The sequence below is a fragment of the Phallusia mammillata genome, chromosome 6, assembly GCF_965637545.1.
Source record: "Phallusia mammillata chromosome 6, kaPhaMamm4.hap1.1, whole genome shotgun sequence".
NCBI classification, from domain to species: Eukaryota; Metazoa; Chordata; class Ascidiacea; order Phlebobranchia; family Ascidiidae; genus Phallusia; species Phallusia mammillata.
The window spans coordinates 15,255,448-15,272,477 of NC_137257.1; the positions used below are offsets into that span (position 1 = coordinate 15,255,448).

Consider the following 17,030-nt stretch of genomic DNA (forward strand, 5'->3'; position numbering starts at 1 on the left):
TTCGTTGTTTTTAAAAACACATTCCACATGACCAATGTGATGTGACTTTACCAAATAAGGACTACGAAGTTATGGATGTATGTTATCTTTCAGGTTAGTAAATGCACGCCCCAAAAGTAAAATCCTCTATTGAAAAGGACTTTATTGCTGGGCAATTATAACTTGTACTTTAAATGTGACTGTTGTTTAGTTTAAATTTAGATTTTATGTCAGTTTGCTTTTCCTTCTGCTATATTGCGGATTAGCGGGTCTGAAATATGAAAAACACGACGGCTTGTTTGTGGGCTATGTATTCCATTCACCATTAGACGACAATCGACGGTTCCATCAAACTTAGGTTTAACACCAACGCACAACCCACAAGTTTTGTGATGCAGCAGAAAAATAAAAGATAGATCATACAACTTTTCGCATGAGCGCCAAATGTATATTGAAAATTTTGGCAAAGATTCATGTTGTTATTTCCTGGTTTTGTCTGCCGTTTACTGAAAAAATTAATAAGATTCAAGATGTTTGGTAGTCTACTTTATAGCGCTCAACGAAAATCTATATAATCAGAGGATTAAATGCGATTAAATATGGCAAAAATAAAAAGTTGACAAAACTCGGGTCGGTTCGTTTCCGCGGTCATTGAACGAAAAACGGGTTGGCACAAAAGTTGATTACGCATTTCATAGAAAGTAAAACTAAAGTTCCGAAATCTGGTGAGTTCGTTTCCAGTCCGTCTAGGTTAAATCATCATTTGTTTTCAGGGTACTGATTTCTATTGTTTGCACTCGGTTTCATGACAACCGCATTCGACGACGAAATCGTATTCGAAGTTATAGGCTAGTCCGTCAGTGCAGGATAGCTCAACGGTCTCGGGACGAGTGTGAATGGGGTGGCAGCAACGACACGATAAGTCGAAGTCACCGGTTTCACTACAAGATACACATAGTTAAACATGTGAGGCTCTTATCTACATATCCAACTTCACCATTGTTAAGCTTTAATCGTTTTTTAGCTTGCAAAGCTTTCCTCATAATTCACAACACTTTCTGAGGATAATTCTTTTTTAAATTAGATAAATAGGGGAATCATAAATACACAAAAAACGTAAACTTTTTTCTGGTACACTACCAGGCTATGCAGCGGTCGAGGTACCACATTTTCGATTTCGACATGTTAGAAAGTCATGACTAGTGATCTGATAGGCAAAATGTCTGTACATGTATATTTAAGCAGTGTCGAAATGCTTTTAAGCAGATGTGAAGTTTTTACATAATTACTAAGATAATAAAATAAAACGACAATTTTTTGCAAGGTGAAAACTTACACATTGTAAGCAGACGTTGTCTTGCAAGATCCCACGCATGTCGGGACGTTGACCTTGTCACTTGAAGTGCACGTGATATCAGGCCGTGTTGGTGGCGTTACTGTAATTATCTCATCGGTATCTTCGGGCGTGCACATCTTACAGGCTTGGCAGCACCCTTCGCTTGCAGTGGTGGGGAAGAGTTGACCACCAGCCTAACGAAATAATGTGTTAAGTGTTTGCATCACGCCTTTGACGAGTGTCGTGTCTAACAGATTTACCTTACTGCACTCTTCTGCGTCAACAGGTTCACACGTATATTTGTCGCTGGTCTTGATATATGGACAGTTAGACTCAAACTGAAGACACTCCAGCACACTGCAATGATCATCATTTGACGACCATTTTGAGCCCACCTGTGCAAGTGTACATTAAATACGATTTAGAAATCAAGATTTTTTTTTCAGTTAGTATAGTCCAGGATAGAAAAAAAACTAATACGAAAATATGATTTCTTTATATATATGATTGTAACTTACATTTTGTTCAATAGGGAATAGATAAACATTACTTAAAAAACATACGCGAAACATACCGGATACGCGACTCCTTCCAATGCACAGCTATCGCATTTGCAGTAGTATTCGGGACAACACTGGTCCACCGTGTTGTTTCGAATCGCCTTGTAGCCCACTGGGCACGTAAAGTTGGAAGAGGGACATTCGTTGAAAAGAACGTTGACTGGTTTACACTTGCACTCGTACCTAAGCAAAAATTAAATCATCACAATACTGTTACAAACAAAATACATCATAAAACACATTATAATTATTTCATTAAAAGTCTATATCACCGCACAAATTCACTTACACCGGGCAACATCCATCATATGTTCCAGTATTTATAGCCTCCTCGTATTCTCCACAATTGCCTACAGTACAACACGATTTATCCTTGCAAACCACCTTCGATTCCGGGCAACAATTTTGGTTTGGGTTTTCATCATTTGTCTTTGGTACAATCGTCTCGCAGAGTTGGAGATCATTTGGATCGGGTTCTTGATAGTCGCGGCAGTCTTTGCAAACGCAACTGTAACTTGGGCAGCACGGATGATCAGATTTTGACTCCACTTTTTCCTTTCCATACTCACAAACCGTCTGCGCACCTTCACACCTGTAGAACTGAGATTCGTTGCAAACTATTTCAACCAACGGGCAGCATGCTTGGTTCGGGTTCTCTTCGAGAGTTAGGCTTCGCTTAACCTCGTACCATTCTGGGTCTCGAACATCCTCCGGTTTAACGTAGTCCGGTCCACAGTCTTCGCAGCCACACTCATAGGTAGGACAACAAACAGATGAATGGTACGTCGGAGTGGCCTCATAATAGGTGTTACATTCTTGTGGTTCTGGGCAGGTTACAGCCCGTTGCTGGAAATCGTGTGAACAGGCGCCACTGATTATCTTTTTAACGCACACCAGCACAGTACATGGATTTTCGGTCGTCACAATTGCTCCCAAAGGATAACTCTCGCTTTCGTGTTCACAGTTTGGTGGAATAAGAGTGACTACGAAGCACAAATCGGCTCCTCGTTGGTTGCTGCAGCGATATTGCACACATGGGTCTTCGGGATCTGTCCAAGTATCGTCTAAATTGTAAGTGTCTTCCCCATGGCGACAAACGTTACAAACACACCTTTCACGTCTGCAGCAGTTTAGTTCGTGCGCACATCCGTAATCGCCATCCACGTAATCGTCATCGATTACCTTCTTGTAACCTTCATCACAATTAACGACAGGACACGCGCTCGACTTGCACTCAATCGTGTGAGTGGAGCAACAGTCTTCATAAACAGTGTAGACCTGTTGCAGTGTGCAAACCGTGGGCGTTGGGTTGTAGGGACAAGACACTCTCGAACAGGTGTAACTTTCGCACGTAGGTACACAATCTCCCTTTCCTGAATGGAAACCAGTGGAGGTTGCTTCATAGCAAGTGTCACACGTTGGTTTGGGAGGGCATAAGGTCGGATCGTTAACGCATTTTGAATCTTTAACACAACCACAGGCGTCTCGTTCTGTGACTTCAGGTCGGCAACCAGGCTTCGACGCACATTCTTCTACGTCGGGATTAACCACACATTCAAGCGCTTCGGGACATCTGCAGTAGTTGGTCGGACACACGGTTCCCCTTTTAAATACTTCCTCCGGAGGTTCACAAGTCAGAGTGGCGTTTGCGTCAGGTGGGCAAACACATTCGTAAGTATTGCAGCAAGCGCCGGTCTGGCCCGATATCTGGTGTTCTTGTGGAGGTTCGCACACAGGTTTAGCTGGGCAAAGGTCTGTATCGCATACACAGGAATACGATGGACAACAGCCAACATCAAATGTTTTTCTTTGTCTTTTGTATTCGACTAGACATGTTTTGTTGTATGGTGAACACGTTTCACTTGACTCCACATCCTCTTTGCATACGCGCTCATATTCTGGACAACATTCATGACTATCTTCCTTGCGAACTACCTCCTCACCGGTTTGAAGAAGTGCTGCCACTTGATCATATGTTTCATAACTGGATCCACAACAGCTTGTATCGTTTGCACAGACTAAATAGGACGCAGGACAGCATTCCTGAATCGGGTTTTCCTCTACAGTTTTGTTTATTCGGATGTAACATTGATGGTCCGATGGTGGATTAAACAGCTTGGTGTTGCACTCGGGTTTACACACACAAATATATGACGGGCAGCATTCCGTTTTGTCATTGGTTCGAAGGCGTTCTTTGCCAATCGGACACGAGGTATTCCATTCGGGACAGGCCTGCGACAAGACCTCAGGACCAGCACAGTCGTATTTTGAACGCGGACAACACACCTGATTAGGGTTTTCGTCCAAAGTTTGATTAACAACTACCTGGTATTCCGTCTCATTGCCTCCAGGTAAGGTAGAATAGTCGGTATCACATGGTTTGCACAGACAAGTGATTTTAGGGCAACAAACGCCAGGTAGATGTTCCACTTGTTTAGTTTGGAAAACATTGCAGTGCGCCGTTGGCGGACAAACTTCGATATCATCTACGAATGACGTTTCGCAGTGAGGTGAAATTCGACAAACCAAAGATTTACAAGGATCATTGGGCACTGGTAGTTTCGCTCCAATGCCAACAATAACTTCAGTTCCGTTTTCTGAGGTATGTGTGCAATATGGATCACGTTCCGAAATTGAGTGACATTCGCCGTCCCAATCTCCCGTACACATTAGGACGTTGCAAGAGCCGGTAGCTATCCACTGTTCACCTACTTTGTAAGGAGTTTCTTTGTAGAAACAAACGTCGCAGACACACTTTTCTTTTGGGCAACAATCGAGGCCGGGCGCACAGGTAAGATCATTACTCCAGAATTCATCAGTAAGTTCTGCATGATAACCTTCTTTGCATTTCTCTCGCGGACATTTAGTTGAGTGGCAAATGATTTCGGTCACTGGGCAGCATGGGTCAGAATTGTTTGCTGAAATAGTGTTAAATATGCAAATCGGAGGCAACTTCTGTTTTGGTGGGCATGAATTGCGTTTGCACTTGTATAAATTGCACGTAGAATTACAATCTCCAACAACAAGCTTGGTTGCAACAACCACAGCAGAGTAACAGTCAGGACAGTTTGGCGGATCGTCGCATGGTGCTGGATCACCAACACATGTCGAGTTAATTGCACATCCACATTCATCTCTGGCGTCCACAACCGCACGACAACCAGGTTTGTCGGTACAATCAATTGTGGCTTCCTTCGGGCAATCATCCGGACATCTGCATTGTTTCTGCGGACATTCTGTTTCAGTGTAGGCTTCAACTTTTGGAGCGGTGCATACAAGATCTTCAGTGGGATCAGGTGGACAAATGCATGTGTATGTTGTGCAACACTCTCCATCACCCCGTGAACTACTAAGGACCTTATTTCCAGTGCAAACTGGCGAAGCATCACAAAGATCCAAGTCACAAATGCACGAGTAAGATGGGCAACATCCGTTGTCTTCACTATCACGACTAGATTTGTATCCTGTTTCACAGACTGGATAAGTTGAAGTGCACTTGGGATCGGTTGCCCCATTTGGATCGCAAATCTTTTCGTATTCTTGACAGCATTCTGTAGCTGGACTCTTAGGAATAACAATCTCGGCTGTTTCCAATTGACTTTCTAATTCTTCCTTTGTCACATAATCGTCACCGCATTCTGGACACACACATTTATATGAGGGGCAGCAAATGAAATCCAAATCATCTTCGGGCCCGGGAGAAGACTGAACAACTTTGGGAGACGGACAAGCTTCTTTAACTGCTGCATACTGCGGGCAGCTGGCAGCCAGTTGCCCAGGTGGATAGCAAACACATCTACCTAAACAACCAGACGTGTCGTACTCAGGATCTGGTACCTGGCCTGGTAATGTACAAGTTCCATCAGGAGAGGGTTTTACTTGTGGTAAATCGTATTCATCTGGATATTGGTTTGGATCACACACACAAGATTGAAGTGGACAACATTCATTATCTTCGTTTTCTGACTCCGATAACTTTTTGTACTCTGGACAATAATCAATCTCTCCTTCACATATAACACCGACACAAGTGCAGTCGTATGATGAACAACATTTATCATTGTGCGAGCCAGATTCTGATGGCGGATGTGTTTGTAGTTTTTTGTACTCGCAATCAGGTACCGCAGCACAAGCCGCATAATTGCAAACACATGTATATTGAGGACAACATTCTGTTTCGTCATTAGTCCTCTGCCGAATGTAACCATACTCGCAAGTAAAGTCGGACCACTGATCACATTCTTCTTGTAGTTCAAGATTTGGTTTACAAACGCAACTTCCTATTGGACAACACAGATTTTCGTCTTCGGGTGCATACTCAGTGACAAATTTCTTGTATTTTTCGCAAGGCAGTGATGGGGAAATGTACTCTGGACATGTCTTGGGGCGACATTGATAGACATTGCAATCTGCATCACATTCATAAGTTCCGGGAATAGATTTGGTTGTCGATAATTCGTGACAGTCACCACATATAGTAGGATCTGGACAAAGTTGTGGATCGGGAACACATTCCGATGACTCGACGCAACCACAGTCAGCAGCAGATGCGTAGTTTAATTTTACTTTACATCCAGGACTATGTGTGCAGTTGGCATCAACATGTGGACAATCACAAACACATGTAGGTTTAGGACATTCTCCTTCGGTGTATATAATTACTTCGTATTTCCCTTCACATATAGGCTTATCATATTTTGGACAAACGCACTTGACTTCAGGGCAGCAGTAACCAGGTTGATCGACATATTGTGCACTCTTTTGACCTTCGCATACCTTAGTTGGACACGTGTTTTGCTGATAGTAGGCCTGATAAGTTTCACAGTTGGTGTTGGTAGCTGCGTTGTACTCTGCACAGACGTAAACACCACAACCATCCTCAGATGGAACTGTTGTTCCTGGTTTGATCGGTTTGCTGTTGACCGGATTGCGACAGAGAGGGCAGCACACTAAGTAAAATACATATCTGTCATTGCAAAATCAGTACAACTATGACACTTGTAAGCTTATTATTTACCGCATTCATCAGTGTAGGTCTGACACCCACATTCATCAACTCCATCCTCCACTGGTGCGTAATTATTGCCTTCCTCACAAACTGGTGGAGCTGGACAGTTGCAACCTGGAAATGGGATGAAATTGATTATAAAAGCTTGATTGTCATGTATTTCATAGTAAGCTGGTTGCTAACTTTCAGAAAAAGTAGAAACACTTTTGAATGTCGAAATCGACGAACTTCTTACAAATCATCAGAACAAAGAAAGTTTATGGCGCTTTTAAGGATGTTTGTAATGTGTAACAATATGTATGTAAATAACAATACGTAAAGGTAAATTTTAAACTTTTGTTATGTTTTAAACAACCAGTGCTTACATTCCTCTTTGATGCATTCTTTATTTTCATCACTGCGATACACGTAACCGTCTGGACAAGTACACGCCGAGACCGGTACATTGGTGCAGATAGTTGGGTCCTGCAAAAATGTTAATTTAGACATTTTATACTTTTAGTCATGAGGATTTTTCTCACCTGTGTTGTGAGATTAAAACAACTTTTACTTGCGGTGCAAGAGTCAATGCACTCACGGTAGACTTCAATTCCGGTGCAACTTACGTTACCTGCGGACAAATAATTAACATATATGCATTTTTGCAAAGGTATATCAGTAAATTGTAATCATAAGTACCTTCGTCGCAGTCCAAGGCCTTTTGGTAATTGCCACAACTGCCTTTGTTTCTACATTGGGTGACATGTTGCTGAATGAAACGCGATGTGCAAACGTTACATTGCGCTTCGACAGCTGATGCAGTCTCATTGTCAAAAAAGCACTGCTCCTGACTACACAGTTCACGCAGTTCCGTTAGGTTAGCCCCTTGGTGACAGTCGTCTGAAAACAAATTTTCTAATAAAAAGAAGCCAAGGATTTTTAATTAAGGCACATAAACAAACAGGTTACCGAAAACGGGGTCGTTCAAAGCATCACATGGGTCGCTGTATCCGAAGTACGAGCAATTTCGACAAACAATGCACGGACTGACTGTTTGACATCTTTCCTCGTCACAAGTGTTGCCATATCCACACGGAGGAAGACAAGTTGAATCTTGTTGGTAATCAGTGACGACAACAGGGTCAAACGTCGGACATTCGTATTCAGGTCCATCCCCACAATTACCTGAAAATTTTCGAAGTAACATTGCAAGCCATCTACATTATAGGCTTCAAGCACAAAAGAAAGGGTGGAATGAAAAAAAATAATCTTACCGCACAATCCCATTGTTCCGGTGCTTCGCGCAGATAAGAACAGGTCAATGACGCCCACAGCATTGACATTTCGTCCGATGTCAGGATTTCGATAGTAAATTACAGTACTTTCCTCCTTGAGCCACAATACGACGTAAACAACATATTTAATAGAGCCACGGTTTACTGTGCCTCGGTATATGTGGACGCCGTAGTTGTGATATTCCTTGACTTCGTTTCCATTCAACAAAACCTGCACACCGTACACACAATTTAAGTAATGTATATTAAACCGCTTTAATCATCCAAATAACCTACTTTTCCTGTTGTTGGAAATAGTTCGAAGCGATTTTTCTTGTAACGAATAGTCAGCTTTTTGTAGCACAGTTGGTTAGATGTGTATGTTCCACTTGGTAAAAGTTGTGCGCAATGAGCTTGCTCCACCAACACCTCGAATCGATCACTTTCAATATCCTTTATACAGAAATCTTAGATAATGTCCTATTGTAGAAATAAGTAGAAACTACCAACCCTTGTTAAAAGATACGTGCAATTGCCAACTAGGTTAAATTGCTGTCGACAGCGATATCTCCAGGAATTTGATGTTCCGAGGTCTCGGCATTTGCCTATCAGAGCATGTGACAAGTAACAATTTAAAGTTGCCTTATGGAGTAGTTCAGTTACTTACAGATGCATTTATATTCGTCACAGCAACTTGTGTTTGAAGCAAAAACCTTTTCTTGGTCGTAGCTGCAAGTTACATTTGCGCATGTCTTGTCAACTGGAAGGGATAAAAATTGGTGACGCCATTTAAACAACTAGGGAAATCAGAAAATAAAGCTTAAACCTCACCGCATTGGTATACGGGGCCACAGCAAGGATCATCACGCACGAGTTCTTTCTCTTGACATTCTCCGCATGTAACTTCATCTTCGCATTCGAATTTTTCTTCCCTCTCTTTTTCCGGACACTTGTTCGCTTCTCGTTGGACGATTTTGATTTTGTAGCACTCGGGATTCTCAGGATCATCATACTCGTAACCGACCTACGTTGTAAAAAATGAACTGGTTGAACAAATAAACTAAACGACCGAACAACAACAAAGTTAAAATAGAAATAGGAAACGTTTTGCTTGTCACAAACGCTTTAGTCGAGATAATGTGTAAGATTTATTTTACAACAAGACCAACCGATTGTAGACTTCCGTTGATGTCCGCATATTTGCATTCTGTTCACAAAACAAAATATTTCATTAGTTCAAAGTATGACCGTATCATAAATGTTTGCAGAATTACGTTTAATACAAAGCTATGTGTTTGTTAGTATTGTTACATTACTCGTCCACTTACCACAGTAATAATATTTGCAGCATTTATCGTCTATGGTAGTGTTCTCTATTTTCACATATTGACGATTGGGACATTCGGTCCCATCTGGACAACTTGTATCGCCATCGTAGGATGTTTCGAACACATTAGTTGACGTGTTTTGCAGGCAAGAATAGTACGAACAATCATCTTCCCATTTCTCATCCGGCTAAAAAAATTAAATTACCTAGTGCATATAACAAGATTCAGTGGTTCTGAAAATAAATGACCATACCTCATAATATTTCCCTTTGTACATGCAACGTACGCTTTCTGTAATGACAAAAAGTGTAATGGTTATCAAAATTAACATCAACAACTTGAAAGGGGTTTGCATCCCACCAAAAATCATTTGAAATAACACTCATCAAATACAAACAAGAAATGTGCTACTTACTACACTCAGTCTCATTGCAACATTGATTTACACCGTCAGCTACACTGACAATCGTCAACTCCTCTGTAGAATCGCACTTGTTTTGTTCGCATTTGGAATAGTCACACACTGAAAAAATAATCGTTTTTGTGTTTTAAAAACAAAATGCCAATGGTAGCACAACAAAAAATTAACTAAGTAAAACATACCACAGTCATAGGCAGGACAACATCCGTATGATCCATCAGCCAAGCCCAAATATTGTCGTTTTTGATCACTCCGACAAGTGAAATCAAACCATTGGTCACATACTTCCTCTAGACCCGCACTTTGTTTACACTCGCAACCATATCTGTCACAACATTTGCCGGTGTCTTCGTTCGAGTAATGCTGAGTCTGTTGTTGATATTTCGAACAGGATGGAGCATCGTAGACAGGACACGGGTCTTTTTGACATTGGTACTTGGGACAGGTTGAGTTGCAATCGCCAACGACTATCACAGTGTCGACTTGGATGGATGAATAACAAGTCGGGCAATTAGGTGGATCATCGCAAGGTGCTGGATCTCCAACACATGTCGAGTTAATTGCACATCCACATTCATCTCTGGCGTCCACCACCGCACGACAACCAGGTTTGTCGGTACAATCAATTGTGGCTTCCTTCGGGCAATCATCCGGACATCTGCATTGTTTCTGCGGACATTCTGTTTCGGTGTAGGCTTCAACTTTGGGAGCAATGCAAACTAGGTCTTCATTGGGATCGGGTGGACAAATGCATGCATATGTTGTGCAACACTCTCCACCACCTCGTGAACTACTAAGAACCTTATTTCCTGTGCAAACTGGCGAGGCATCACAAAGATCCAAGTCACAAATGCAAGAGTAAGATGGACAACATCCGTTGTCTTCACTGTCACGACTGGATTTATATCCTGTTTCACAGACTGGATAAGTTGAAGTGCAATTGGGATTGGTTCGGGCATTTGGATCGCAAATCTTTTCGTATTCTTGACAACACTCGGAAGCTGGAGATTTGGGAATAACTATTTCAGCTATTTCCAGTTGACTTTCTAATTCTTCCTTTGTCACATAATCTTCACCACATTCTGGACACACACATTTGTATGAGGGGCAGCAAACGAAATCCAAATCATCGGCCGGACCGGGAGAAGACTTAATGACTTTTGGATATGGACAAGCTGCTTTAAATGCTGCGTACTGCGGGCAATTGGCAGGTAATTGACCAGGTGGATAGCAAATACATTTACCCAAACAGCCAGACGTGTCGTACACAGGATTTGGTACCTGGCCTGGTAATGTACAAGTTCCATCAGGAGAGGGTTTGACTTGTGGTAAATCGTATTCATCTGGATATTGGTTTGGATCACACACACAAGATTGGAGTGGGCAACATTCATTATCTTCGTTTTCTGACTCCGATAACTTTTTGTATTCTGGACAAGAATCAATCTCTCCTTCGCATACGACACCAACACAAGTGCAGTCGTATGAATAACAACATTTGTCGTTATGGGAACCAGAATCTGTTGGTGGATACGTTTGAAGAGCTTTATAGTCGCAGTCTGGAGCTGAAGGACAAGCAGCATCATTACAAACGCACTCATATTGAGGACAACATTCTGTTTCATCATTAGTTCTCTGACGTATATAACCAACTTCACAAGTAAAGTCGGACCACTGATCACATTCTTCTTGTAGTTCAAGTTTCGGTTTGCAAACACAACTTCCCTTAGGACAACATAGATTTTCGTCATCGGCCGAATATTCAGTGACAAATTTCTTGTATTTTCCACACGGTAGAGATGGAGATGTGTAATCTGGACACGTCGTAGGTCGACATTGATAGACATTGCAATCTGCATCACATTCATATGTTCCGGGAATCGATTTGGTTGTCGATAATTCATGACACTTGGCACATATAGGAGGATCTGGACAAAGCTGTGGATCGGTAACACATTCCCACGATTCAACACAACCACACTCAGCAGCAGATACGTAGTTTAGTTTCACTTTGCATCCAGGACTATGTGTGCAGTTGGCATCAACATGTGGACATTCGCAAACACATGTTGGTTTGGGACATTCATCTTCAGTGTACTTTATAACTTCATACGTCCCGTTGCAGTTTGGTTCGTCGTACTCGGGACATACACATTTTACTGCAGGGCAGCAATATCCCGGGTTGTCTTCATATCGTGGTACTTTTTGACCTTTGCAAGTCGCGGTTGGGCAAGGATTATCTCGATAGTAAGCTTGGAGCGTTTTGCAGTTAGGATTGGTTTCGTTATCGTGTTCAGGACAAATGTACACTCCACATCCGTCCTCGGTTGGACTCGACTTGCCCGGGTAAATCTCACCGCCAGTAACAGGATGTCTGCAAATCGGGCAGCAATCTGAAAGGCATTACCGCTTAGTTAGTAAAATTGGTACAAATGTAAGTCCGAACGTTTTCATAGGCATACTTACAGCATTCGTCAGTGAAGTTTGGACACAAACAATTATCGACGCCGCTAGAGACTGGGGCATAATTGGGTCCCTCCTCGCAGACTGGTGGCTCAGGACATTCACAACCTATAATTTAAATAATTAGACGTTAAAAGAATGACATAAGTTACAAAAAGTGGATTTTTCTCACATTCTTCCACTACACAAGCCAGATTGTCTTTGCTTCGATAAACGTAACCGTCAGGACAGGTACACGTCGACACTGTGGCCGGAATACACGCATCAGCCTAAACAAGTTGTATAATAAAACCGTGCAACAATTTTGTAAACAGTTAAAGTGAAGTACTAACCTGACTTGATGTAACATCCTCGCACGTCTTAATAGCATCGCAACTGTTAATGCATTCCTTAAAAACCTCATGGGCTTCGCAAGTTTCATCACCTTTTAAGACAAATAAAAGCGTTAATAATAATATATTGCCAGTAATCGAAAACGTATATTGGCAGTAACCCTACCTTCGTCACAGTCCAGCTTCTTTACGTAATTCTCGCAAAACCCATTGTTTTGACAGTGAGTAATGTGTTGCTGGATAAATTTCGATGAACAAACATTGCATTGGGCTTCAATTGCTTCTGCGGTGTCATTCTCGTAAAAACATTGTTCCTCATAACACATTGACTTTAATTCTGAGCGGTTTCCGGCCGCATTGCAGGAGTCTAAAGACAATTGATAACTTTCTCAACAATACTAATAGTTAGAACCCACAATGTCATATCATAACAATAACGAAAAACTGCATTTTAAGCACATGTCAATTACAGTTAATAGTACTTGTAATAAACTTTTAATTGTTGCCATACGTGTTTGCTTGAAAAAGTATAGTTACCAAACAGTGGGTCGTCAAGAGCATCACATGGGTCGCTGTATCCGAAGTACGAGCAATTTCGACATACAATGCACGGACTGACTGTTTGACATCTTTCCTCTTCACAAGTGTCGCCATATCCACATGGAGGAAGACAAGTTGAATCTTGTTGGTAATCCGTTGTGATCAGTTCCCCGATTGAAGGACATTCAGTCTCCGGACCACCGTTGCAATTTCCTGTTGAGATTACCTTAGTCAACCAAGTTTTTCATAAACTTTTTTATCCGTGGTATACCCTTGTACGGGGAAAAAGGGGCAACCCCAACTACCTAAAATGTAATGACCGTCTGGATCCTAACTATACGTAACTACAGTACATGCCAATTTACTTCATGATTTCACAACTTATTTTTAATCGGGGCGAGTAAAAGAGTGGTCATTACACAATACTTTAATAAAATATGGTAAGTGATGTATTGGCTGGCTGGCTTGCACAGACCACTAGGTCAACAAAAAATTCTGTATGCCACAGCCACCACAAGTTCTATATCAAACACTAAAATCTCGTGCCTCACTTTGAGATCTCTTACGGTGGAAGGTACCACGGTACGCAGGTTGAAAACTGATCTAACTGCTGGTTAACTGGTACTTACCACATAATCCAGTGGTTCCAGTCGCCCGCACTGTTAAATAGATATCGATTGTTCCAATGGCGTTAGTAACTCGCCCAATATTAGGATTCCGGTAATACACTATCGTTTCTTCCTGCTTTAGCCAGATGAGCAGAAACGCGACATATCTCACATCGTTTCGAGTCACAAAACCCCGGTAAACTTTGACATGGTATTCATTATAATTTGAGAGCTCGTTTCCATTCAACAAAACCTGTTTTAAGTAGAACTAGAATGATAAAAGGATGTTTTAAGTAGAACTAGAATGGTGACTTTTATAATTTTGCCAAGAAATAAGATGCATGGGTGTTTACGATCAACAGTGTTATTCAGTATTTCACTTTTAATGTCGAAATTTTATACAAAATCAAAAACTTTTTAAGGTTGAGAAAAACACTTACAATTGGTGTGCAATTGGCTTTGAAAGTTTGCGAACTATGAATCTAAATTCTCGGTAACGTACGACATTCAAAGTTAAATTCCAGCCTACCTCTCCGGACGTTGTAAAAAGTTCAAATTGGTTTGCCTTGTATCGGATAGTTAGCTTTTTGTAGCATTTCTGGTTGGATGTGTATATATCATTTGGATATATTTGGTAGCAAAGACCCTGCTCCACAAGCACCTCAAAACGATCGCTGTCAATGTCCTGTGGAGAAAAAGAACTAATTAATCAATTAATGTTGTACTAAACAAGTTACAAACCTTTGATAACAAAAAGGTGCAGTTCCCAACTAGATTAAACCGATTCCGACATCGATAGCTCCCGGCAAAATTTGTATTTAGATCCTTACATTTACCTAAATAATTGTTAGTATGTATGAAGTGTGTTTTAGTGGCGAATTTTAAGTCTGTATGGGCTATTGGTAATGTAACGCAACTTGTGCTTCAATACGAGCAACAAAATTAGGGTAAACTATCGCAACCTAATCGGTTAAACCTAATAGCGAACGACAACAACACAAAACAACAATATTTATAATGAAACTATTTCACGCAGGCAAATTCACAACAAAAATTACCTCAGGTTGGGCAATGTTCTGCCCACCCAGAATAAATGTAAAATTATGGTATGTACAACTTAAAAGTAAAGTTCCTTACAGACACATTTATATTCGTCACAACACGATGAATTCGATACAAGGACCTTCTCTTGATCTTCAATGCATGTTACGTTTTCACAGGTCTTTTCCACTAAACAAATGCAGAAACTTAGTTAATAACAGAAAAACATATATAAAGATCAAAATATAGTTTGTTACCGCATTGATAGACGGGGCCACAGCACGTATCATTGCTCACGAGTTCTTTATCTTGACAATCTCCGCATGTAACTTCATCTTCGCATTCGAACTTTTCTTCCCTTACAGTTTCAGGACACTGGTTCGCTTCACGTTGGACGACTTTAATTGTGTAGCATTCGGGATTCTCCGGGTAATCGTATTCATAACCCACCTTTATTGGTATTTTTTATTAATTTACAATTATGTTATACTTTTCAGTACACACAGTACGCCAAGGCTTCATGTGTTTCCATATATAACAAGTTTGAAGTTTTTGGAGTTGCAGCAAAAGTTGAAGTAACGGGCAATTTGCACAAAAGTTAACGCAAGTTTATTGGCTGTAAATTTATGACGGTCATAAACATCGCAGAGAAAAATTTAGTTTTAAAAAAAAAACTAATAACAATACCACTTACTGTCTGCAGTGTTTCGTTGACAACGTAGTATTTGCACTCTGTAAACATTCAAAAGTTACTTATTAGAACTACAGGCCTACTGATCACAGCAAAAACGTTTACCTATTAACACTGCGACATGTAATAAACGGACGAACTTACCGCAGTAGTATGACTTGCAACATGGATCTTCCTGAATGGAGTTTTCTACTTGCACATATCGTTGGTCCGGACAGGCTTCAGGGTCTTCACAAGGTTTGTACCCGTCAAACTCAGACTCGTAAAAACTTGATGTATCGTTGTAAAGGCAAGTGTATTGCGAGCAGTCATCAACCCAGGTGGCGTTTGGCTACAAATATTTGTGTTTTTGTAGTGGCGTTCAATAACATTCGTTTGAAAAATTTTATGTTAATTTTAAATATCAGACCACTGGTAAAACTGAAGGTTAAAACAAACAAATTACAATTTGTTTTGAATTTTTTTAAAAGAGAATCATCTTTCAGCTACCATTTTAGAAAAAAAGGTGCCCAAGGACGTTAAAGCACGTTTCTTTCTCAGTGTTTAATCACATTATAAGTTACCTTATAAGACTCTCCGCGATAGATGCATCTTGCACTTTCTGTGGAAAAAAATCACATAATCGTTTTTCAAATGCAACCAACTTTTGTATGTACAGTAACGTTTCAAAAGTACAAACTTACTGCACTCGTATTTGTCACAGCACTCTTTAATTCCGTCAGCCTTTTTCACCAAAACTACGTCGGCTGCAGGAGGACAAATCTTACTCGGACAAGTGGTGTTGTCACAAACTGTAAAAAAACATATTAGAATATACCATCACAACATACATTTTTTCTAAACACAGGGGTTTGTTTGCTCCGTTATTGCAGACACGTTTTAAGAGGACTTAGCATTTTAAGTAGTGTGGTACAAAATATGGCAAAAAACAGAAGCCGAAATGTTTCCTGCAAACAGTACAAGTGTGTTCGTTTGTTGGAATATTACCTATAATTTTACCTAGCCCTACATACAAATACACACACCGCAATCGTAGTCCCAACAACAGGGTTGTGTTGTTTGCCAGGTATTCTTCATGACCGTTCGATAGAATTCCCCTTCACAAACGTAGCTACAACTTTGCTCAAAGCACTTAGTAACCATTACAGCCTTATCGCCTTCTTCGACACATGTTCGCGTGCAACATTCGTCCTCATACTCGTAGCTTAGACTTCCCTGAAGCCAAACGGTATATATCAAATAAGGTTTGCTTTAGAATTTTTAAAAGCTAAAAACACGGTATGGTTATGATGTATCACCATCGAGCTCATTGCTATAATGCTATTTCGTTTTAAAAACATTTTAGCTGGTACAAAAATAGTTTCAACAATACGTACCGTAAATGGCGATCCTTCTGGGTCTACACATGGTGGTTTCACTGCAAAAAACAGCAAATGTTACAACAATGTAATCAGCTTGAACGTAAGTTAA

At 40.8% G+C, this 17,030-nt stretch overlaps 1 protein-coding gene across 1 annotated transcript in view; it reads right to left on the bottom strand.

Annotated features, from left to right (window-relative positions):
• Positions 1-274: 274 nt before the first annotated feature.
• LOC145234389 (uncharacterized) overlaps positions 275-17,030 on the bottom strand; it is a 44,494-nt gene continuing 27,738 nt past the window's right edge. The window contains exons 54-89 of the mRNA XM_080099126.1: positions 16,937-16,977; positions 16,586-16,775; positions 16,244-16,351; positions 16,124-16,161; positions 15,705-15,891; positions 15,564-15,601; positions 15,127-15,319; positions 14,966-15,058; positions 14,570-14,664; positions 14,358-14,513; positions 13,850-14,081; positions 13,218-13,433; positions 12,847-13,047; positions 12,681-12,772; positions 12,521-12,617; positions 12,352-12,456; positions 10,068-12,278; positions 9,880-9,987; positions 9,718-9,755; positions 9,465-9,651; positions 9,306-9,343; positions 8,968-9,160; positions 8,804-8,896; positions 8,647-8,741; positions 8,434-8,589; positions 8,137-8,368; positions 7,832-8,047; positions 7,562-7,762; positions 7,405-7,493; positions 7,249-7,348; positions 6,893-6,997; positions 2,165-6,824; positions 1,890-2,058; positions 1,576-1,710; positions 1,316-1,509; positions 275-920 (exon numbers count right to left, since the gene is read on the bottom strand). Of these exons, the coding sequence (XP_079955252.1) occupies positions 764-920; positions 1,316-1,509; positions 1,576-1,710; positions 1,890-2,058; positions 2,165-6,824; positions 6,893-6,997; positions 7,249-7,348; positions 7,405-7,493; positions 7,562-7,762; positions 7,832-8,047; positions 8,137-8,368; positions 8,434-8,589; positions 8,647-8,741; positions 8,804-8,896; positions 8,968-9,160; positions 9,306-9,343; positions 9,465-9,651; positions 9,718-9,755; positions 9,880-9,987; positions 10,068-12,278; positions 12,352-12,456; positions 12,521-12,617; positions 12,681-12,772; positions 12,847-13,047; positions 13,218-13,433; positions 13,850-14,081; positions 14,358-14,513; positions 14,570-14,664; positions 14,966-15,058; positions 15,127-15,319; positions 15,564-15,601; positions 15,705-15,891; positions 16,124-16,161; positions 16,244-16,351; positions 16,586-16,775; positions 16,937-16,977 (11,459 nt within the window). The 3' untranslated portion in view covers positions 275-763. The remainder of the gene's footprint in view (positions 921-1,315; positions 1,510-1,575; positions 1,711-1,889; positions 2,059-2,164; positions 6,825-6,892; positions 6,998-7,248; positions 7,349-7,404; positions 7,494-7,561; positions 7,763-7,831; positions 8,048-8,136; positions 8,369-8,433; positions 8,590-8,646; positions 8,742-8,803; positions 8,897-8,967; positions 9,161-9,305; positions 9,344-9,464; positions 9,652-9,717; positions 9,756-9,879; positions 9,988-10,067; positions 12,279-12,351; positions 12,457-12,520; positions 12,618-12,680; positions 12,773-12,846; positions 13,048-13,217; positions 13,434-13,849; positions 14,082-14,357; positions 14,514-14,569; positions 14,665-14,965; positions 15,059-15,126; positions 15,320-15,563; positions 15,602-15,704; positions 15,892-16,123; positions 16,162-16,243; positions 16,352-16,585; positions 16,776-16,936; positions 16,978-17,030) is intronic.